Source organism: Carassius auratus, chromosome 14, assembly GCF_003368295.1.
Source record: "Carassius auratus strain Wakin chromosome 14, ASM336829v1, whole genome shotgun sequence".
NCBI classification, from domain to species: domain Eukaryota; kingdom Metazoa; phylum Chordata; class Actinopteri; order Cypriniformes; family Cyprinidae; genus Carassius; species Carassius auratus.
In genome coordinates, this window is record NC_039256.1 from 29,176,589 (window position 1) to 29,185,075 (window position 8,487).

At 36.8% G+C, this 8,487-nt stretch overlaps 1 protein-coding gene across 1 annotated transcript; it reads left to right on the forward strand.

Annotated features, from left to right (window-relative positions):
- Positions 1 to 6,454: 6,454 nt before the first annotated feature.
- LOC113114248 (neurogenin-1) lies at positions 6,455 to 7,991 on the forward strand. The gene is made up of 2 exons (XM_026281114.1): positions 6,455 to 6,608; positions 6,718 to 7,991. Exon 2 carries the CDS (start codon positions 6,728 to 6,730, stop codon positions 7,352 to 7,354), a length of 627 nt encoding a protein of 208 aa, XP_026136899.1. The 5' UTR covers positions 6,455 to 6,608; positions 6,718 to 6,727; the 3' UTR covers positions 7,355 to 7,991.
- The last annotated feature ends 496 nt before the right edge of the window (positions 7,992 to 8,487 follow it).

The window sequence follows — 8,487 nt, forward strand, 5'->3', positions numbered from 1 at the left end:
ATAGATCAGACTGTCTCACCATTGTTGCAGAGGCAGGTCAGATAGCCGAGGACTAAAGCCATGCATGTTGATGAGCATGGGCAGATGTCCACAAATATCTGAGCACGCTGGATGGGGTTTGCATCATGCACACAGTCCAAATCCAAGACGGTCCTTGTGGATTTCTTCATTTTGTCCACATCACATTCTTGCAGAGAGCTGGCACTCATCGCATTAGCCTTGATATTATAAAAGGGTTGCAGATGTCCTCACAGTCACAAGTTCATGGCATTCCTGGTGCCTTCATTTAATCAAAGCCTTCATAGTCCCTCTTTCTATTTCTGAGGAATTTTGCCATATAAATCAACTCATATAGTCATTCATCAGTTTCAAATTGGCGCTTTGAAGTGCAAATATAATTCACTTAATGCACAGAAAATATTTTACAGATATTAAGTCATTTTGGACAAGCTCTGTGAAAGCATACTTATATATCACATATTAATGGAAGCACAAGTCCATGCTAAAAATCTAAATTATAAAGAGGTCTGCATTAGAAGTAATATTGCACCTGTTCTCCAGTGAAGCTTGACTGACTGAGTATCTATTATCAGTCAAATACAAAGAAACATAACAACTGTGCTGTGAAATGTAGCATTAGAAATGCAATTTTCTGTAAGTTGCTTAAAGTAGCAGCAAAGGTGTTTTTTGGCTATTAAATGTAGTTTAGCATATTATATTTATGTTTATTTCTGAGAATAAGACTGACATTGTATTAAATCACTTTCGGCAGAAAAGAAATTAATTATGCATTTAAAAGAACCACAGCTACATACGCATAAATAATAAATGAATAAAATATATGATTAAATAAAATATATGATTATATGCAACATTTTCAGCAAACTAACTAAATAAATAAATCCATGAAATATATATAATATATTATCAGAATATTATTATATTATTACTTTTATGGACACAACAACAAATCAGTAAAAATGTATAGTAATTTCTGAGCCAAATAAATATGTATATTTCATCACTTTCTGCAACACAGAAGTGAATTCAGATTCCAAAGAAAACAATATGTATGTATATATATATATATTATTTCATGAAATATATAATTGTTTATATAATATATAATTATCACTTTTGTAAACACATCAACAAATTATTGTAAATGTATACAAATATTCTGCTTTGAAAACACATAATGCATAAATGAATATATAAAATATACATATATACTTTAAAAAGTATATATATATTTTTACAGTATAAATTATATTTTAATCGACACAGAAGTAAGTTCTGCCTTCAAAGGAAACAAGTACATAATGCAAAACTCTCATATACCTTTTTCATTTGCTTTTTTTCTCCTTAATTATCTGTGACTGTTTTATAACATAGAAAAAATATTATACACTGTGAAAAAAATTGTTGACCTGCAACTGAATTAGACTTCGATTTAACCCATAAAATGTAGTTTTGTTGGTATAATGCATTTAGGTTGATTTAGTGATATTAAATAATATTTTTGACTTGAATGAAACCAGTTAAAGATATTATTGTTTTTAGCTGTCATTTTTTAACAACTATGTGAAAGAAACGAAACATTTCTAAGCAAACCTACAACAGTTGTCACTTGTTTCAACCAACACACTGTTTTGAAATGTATTTCTGTTTTGTTTGTTTTTTTGAGAGTAAAGCCGTAGTTTCTCCGGTGTTGATCTGAAGGAAAGAAAGCCCTGTTCCTGAGCTTCAGCGCACTACTCTCCTTCCCCCTCTCCCTGCTCTCGCCAAAGGTAGCTTTCAGATGCAAAATAAGCAGACATATGGAGAGGAGGTCTTTCTCCAGCCCTCCTAAAGATTCAGATTGTATGACAAATCACGTCCACCACCACCCTCCCAACCCCACACAGAATCTCCAGACAACAGCTTCATTAGAGTGAAAGAAGGAGTTTTTGCAGCTTTGTCGAGTCAAGCTCAGACTTCTTTCCCTTCTTAATTACTCCATTGTTGGCCAGAGATTCAAGTTATTGCACTCAAAACCATATGGCTGATTTGAACACCTACAAGTGATGCCATCAACTCAACCTATGTTTCTGAGGAGAAATACATGTAGAAACAGAAATAAAGCAAAAAATTGTACTTAAAAATGTGTATGCGTCAATGAATAGGCCTAATATTTGTTGCAAAAAAAAAAGAGAAAGTTGGTCTGCTAAGTGAAAAGTCAAATGCATGGAACAGTCTGGTGAGGTCAGGTGTATGAACTTATCATTAGTCAGGGAATGGCTGTATACTTCCTCCCTTTTACGTTGATGTAGCTTGTGCAAAGCTTCTTCTCATTTTACCGAAGAGTTGCCCTGGTTACTTTCAAATATAAAGTCTTTAGAGACACAGCTCTCATTGTTAGCGCTGATGCAGGGTAAACTAGAGGTAAATTATGCACTTGCACAAACACACCAAGACAAGTGAATGCCCCACCGTAGGGTTTGTATTTAGACTTGGACATCTGATTGATAGTACTAGGTTCACGAACTGGTACATTATGTGTCTGACTCACAAAGAGAGACGAAAATTTACATTCACATCGCTTGTAATGAGATTCCATTGCATTTTGATAATAGCACCTGTTCTGAAATCTTGTAAATAAATACTATATATATATATATATATATATATCTGTGTGTGTGTGTGTGTGTGTGTTTGGCAAACAGATAGGTTCATGTATATGGTTACATAAAGAAACTTTAACCTCTGAAAAATCTTTCTGTTTCACAAAAAGTTCTTTGTGGAGAAAGCAGGTTCTCCAGATTATAAAAAAGGCAAGAAAAAGATGGTTCTTTAAAGAACCTTTGACTGAATGGTTCTTTGTGGAACCAGAAATGGTTCTCCTATGGCATCGTTGTGAAATACCTTTTAGGCCCATTTATTTTTAAGAGTGTACATGCATTTCAGACACATGCCACTCTAAACATCTAAATCATAATAATAACGTTAAATGTAATTAATGTTATTGTTATTTTAACTTAAATAAAAACACAAAAATTCCTTTTGTAAATCAATGATATAATTTAATACCTAATGTTGTTTAATAATTTTTTATGTATTTTAAATTGAATAAAATACAAATATTCATTTTGTAAATAATACAATATAATATAATGTAATATAATGTAATATGTTGTTTTTGATGTTTACAAATATTTTATGTATTTTAAATTAATAAAATATAAAAAGTAATTTTGTAAAGTAATTAATATTAAAAATCACTGCATATTTACTTAGACATTTTTGACGAAATATGACAAATTTAGAATTTTGCTTGCAAATACAGCACAAAATGCAGTAGCTAACCAGTTATTTAAAAAAAAGTTATTTTAAAAAAGAGAAAATTTGGATGTATGAATGTTTACATAGAAAGAAAGAAAGAAAGAAAGAAAGAAAGAAAGAAAGAAAGAAAGAAAGAAAGAAAGAAAGAAAGAAAGAAAGAAAGAAAGAATAGAGTTGCTAATTCCCAACATTTGAAAAATAAAAGATATTTTGTTTGCACAAAATGTACTGCAGTTAATGAATTTTATATATATATATAAAAGCTCCAAGACTATTAACAGGGAGTGTCTTTAAATTTTGTAACCCTATAATTTATGTTCAGTCTCTGAAGGCCTTCTCGAGGCCGTGGGGGTGATTTTCTTATTTGGGGTGTGGTATCCCCGTACAATTGAAGCACTGGAGTAAGGAATTAATTATCATTCAAAAGTAATGGCCCTATTCTGCCCTGCTTGAATTCTGAAGAAGGAGAAAAGGTCCTCTGGCCCCGGTCCTGCCTCAGCGCCAGGGGAAAGGATTATTCCGGGGATTACCATGTGAAAACTTCTATCAGACTTTCTGACTCAAAGATCTTTTGCGAACAGTAATCGCGTTAATACCCGGGGATTAATGCTGGGCCGAATGCAAAATTGAATTTTAATTCGAATTGCATAAACAGAAATAAAATAAACTAAAAGACCATTCTCCCTGCGAATAAAGAGAGTTCTGCGCCTCACACGTCACATGCCAATCCAAGAGCAATGCACCTTTCCACACCTGCCATGCAAATCTTGCGCGTTTTAATGCTGTTCGCTTTTTAATGTTGCAATAGCCATTGTGCGTTATATATCACGTCTATTCAGCTCGCATATTTACTCGCAGCAGACCCTTAACCGCGTGCGTTGCGTTGCTTTCTTTTTCAAATGTGCAGCGTGCACGATTGTTTCGGGGTCCAGATCAGACCCTCTTTAAGTAATTCAGTTGTTTCATTTTCTCACGTGTTTCTGCCATTGAAATGCAATCAGGTCTCGTGCACTTGTGCCTAATCCTGTCAAAATCTCCTTGGCAACATCTCTCAGCTGTGGGCGAAGCCCTTCTTCCTCCCCACCGCCCACTTTCTAGAGAGGGGGGAAAAAACCCTGACACATCCATCACTTCTGTGGAAATAAGTAATGTTAAGTAACATTGTAAAACAATAACTTTTTTATGACTTTATAAGAGCAATAAGTGCCAGGTCCAGACCAGATCGCTAATGCTCTGACTGGAAGCAAAATAGCCATCCAAGCTGTTTTCCCTCTTTGAAGTTATTACTGACAGGTTGGTGTTGTAATAGTAAAATCGATCTCCCCCATCACCCCAGTCTGGACCTCCATCAGAGGTGCTTTAAAACCAATGCATTCGCCATAAAAGCGTAAACAGGTCAAGAAAGAGCACGCCGATATAATGCATTACATATAACAAATGTGAATAAAAATACATATTTAAATTTACTGTTTAAATTCAAAGCACGTTCTGATGAGTTTCTGAGAAGTTTTAGGAGTCCATGTGAGTTTATGCATCCAAAATGATGCATCTAGTCACTTGTGCTTCACTTGATGCCAGCGAAAGCACAAACGTGCCTCAGAAGCGGGGTGTTTTTGTTCACGCTGGGACTATTTGAATAAGAATAATGCTATTGGAGTGTCGCAGGCCGAGAAAAAGAGTGACAAAAGCTCAGAGGCGCAGATTTTGGACGGGGGACAAGACGTATAGAGCTGAAAAGAAGAGAGAGGAGAGGCGCACAATAGAACAATTCACCTTATAATCGCTTTGATATATCATACATGCCTGGAGACTTTAAACATTGTGTAATTATTTATAAATGACTGTGCCTCTATCGCCATAATACCGCACGGAGAAAGGCGCCGCAGGTCTCTCCCCAAACTATTTCTAAATAGTGCCCCTTCATTTTTTTTTTCCAAAGAGGGGCGAGCTGCTTGCAATTGAATAAATGGAATAATTAATGAACAATTGTATGGCTGTCTCATAAAGATGTCTTTAAATAAAACTTAAGGCACTGGGCACAGTGAAGCAGTTTGACTGAACTGCATCTTTCTCCTTGTGAGTTATTACTCAAGATGCGCGCTGCGAGCAGGGTGGAATAAAGTGAAATATACAGCAGAAAACGTTATTTTAGGGGGAAATAATGTAATTTAAAGATTAATGTTGTATTATATATATATATATAAAAACACATAAATGTATTGTAAAATGTGAAAACGTTTTAGAAGTTAAACATTGTGCATTAAAATAATGCCTTTTATTATAGAATGGTTTATGGTTTTTGTTTCTTTTTATGAACAGATATTAAAATTTGCAGAACGCTTTGCCCAAACCAGCTTAACTTCATTTTACATTTCTGTTCTTAATACATTGTATATTATGTACATATTTTATGTTGCAAGCATGTTGTATTGTTTAGTATAAAATAGTTAGTGTTTTATTTGTGTGGGTAAAACTGTGCTTTGTGCAGAGATGCAAATTCTGATTTATGACTTTATCATATATTGACCTTTCTTATATTCTGTAAAAGATTTATCAGCTCTAATAGGTTGGTATGTTAACATATCATAATGACATAAACGGTTGGGTAACATAGGCAACACTGAGTAAAGTACACTTTTTGCAAACTAATAAAAAAAAAGTTTGTATGTTGAAGTATTAAAATATAAACACGTTTGACCTTGTATTAATTGTGTGGAATAAACAATGTGTTTTTAAAAAGTCACATTAATAATATTGCATCAAACCAAAATAATTATGTGTATTGCTTAGCGAACAAAATGCAATAAATAAATAAATAAAAAACTTGTCTTCTATCCTCGGGCCACTCTGTGTTGTCATTTCTTTTCATTTTCCTCCAGAGATTTAAGTTAAACTGGGCTTGCTGGACAGATAGCAACAGTTCTGCTCGCGTGGCTGGCCAGCTCTCCGGCTCTCTGATTGGCCAGAGGTGATTACAGGCACGCTTCAGAGGGCGAACAAACAACGGGCATAAATTATGCTAATGAGATGGTCGTGCGGCACGGGGCAGACCTGATGCAAACCATTCATTCATCCTTAACAAAAATGCCAAAGCGAGGGGGGTACGTCCATTGTCTCACCAGGGTATATAAGGCAGGTGAGGCCAGTCGTGTGCCAAGCTCACAAGCTCGCACGAGCTGACTGAGGGGTAAGAGCAAGACAGACGCGTGCCTTAAACTTCAACACAAACTATCTGCAGGACTCTGCAAGACCTCAAGCACCCAGTTTCATCTCCCAGTCCACATAAGGTGTGTATTGGCAGGATTAAACAGCCTCAGTGCTGCACGCAGAGAACTTGGAATAATTTCTGAGCTTGTTTTTCGCGTATTCCTAACTTGAATCTTGCTATTTCTCCAGGTTACTAATAATGGAGACTGTCTACTCCGACATGGACACCTCAAGCTGCGACTACTCCTTTACGCACACGGATGATGAGGACTCGCGCAGCAGCCTCCACTCCGCGTCCCCCGCGTCCTCCTGCGGCAAGCCGCCTGCGTCTCCAGCCGAGCTCCAGCAGAAAAAGAGGCGCAGGGGGCGCGCCAGGAACGAAGCCACAGTGCACGTGGTGAAGAAGAACCGCCGGATGAAGGCCAACGACCGCGAGAGGAACAGAATGCACAACCTCAATGACGCCCTGGATGCCTTGAGAAGCGTGCTGCCTGCCTTTCCCGACGACACGAAGCTGACCAAAATCGAGACTCTGCGCTTTGCTCACAACTACATCTGGGCGCTTTCCGAGACCATCCGGATCGCAGACCAGCGGCAGAGCAAGCCCAGAGACCCTGCCCTGCTGCTGCCAGGACTAAGCTGCATGAAAGATGCGCCCAGCCCCGGAGGGGACTCTTGCTCCTGGCCATCCGAAGCATCCTCCTCGTCTTCATCCCCGTCTTACTGCAATTCAGACCCGGGCAGCCCCGCAGCCATGGACGATTTTGGATACTTGCAGACTAATGTAATTTACAGCTACCACAACTTCGTGCCTGGCGTCTATTAATGTGACTCAAAGCGTTCTTATCATGTCTGTATAGAGTGTGCAGAAGCGTGTAGAGTAAAATCAGAGGACTTTGCTGTTACTTTTCTAATAGAACCAAGAGCACACAACATTAGGTATTCACTGTTTGCCTTAACGACAGTTCACAGATGAGAATGTTCTTATTTTTGTACGTTTTGTCACCGATATTGATGCCTTTTCCGATACCTTTGCACTTTTGCGCATTCTTTGGAGCATGACCTTAAACGCCTGTTAGAGAAAATGATAATTTAAACCAAGACAGATTGGCCTTTGCAGTCCAAGGTGAAAAGTCAATATTACAATTTGTAGAGCGATAAAGCAGAAAAACGAGCGTGAAAATTCAGTTTCAACGCTGTGACAATAGACTGAATGGACAAGACAAAGATCTGGCCTTACTCATTATATATTTTGACCCGAAGAAACCTCTCCTGTCTGGCTGATCCGAAGCAGAGTACAGTTACGACTGCTTTCCCACCACTTTCTTTTTGTTTTATTTATTCAACCTGTTGCTTTCCTATGCTATTGTATTTTTATTGTATATAAAGAGATTTATTCTATTATGTATTTACCTCAAAATATAAATCTGGTGCAAACGTGTTTGTACGAATAAATATAATGTTTTTTTACAAAAAAAAAAAAAAATATGTGCTTGTTTTTTTTCTTTCTTTTTAATGTGACTGAGATGCATAAACAACTCATAGCAATGTCTGACAACATAATGGGCATCATTAATGAGCACATCCACTGAAGCGTCACTCTGGGTCACAGCGCATAAAATAACGGTTATGCAGCAGGTGCATGGGTATAGATCGGAGACACAAAGTCGACGCATCATCTAATCTGTCAAGCAAACTGCTAATGCATATTTTACACACGGTTGCGCTTGATTACATCAAACCATCGAAATGAGTTTTAGTCATCTCAAAAATATAAACGTCTACTGATGTGCACATTGTAAATCTTTATTGTTACAAGTGCACGTGACGTCAATGGTCTTTCAAAGTTCCACTCTGCAGCCTTTATAATAATAATAATAATAACAAAAGAAACATAATTCATTAAAATTTATGAAATTATATAATGAAAATGTAGGATACCGACCCATTTGAGGTCTG

Excerpts from the sequence above, each read along its gene's own strand:
- LOC113114248 (XM_026281114.1), top strand. The coding sequence starts at position 6,728 with ATGGAGACTGTCTACTCCGACATGGACACCTCAAGCTGCGACTACTCC.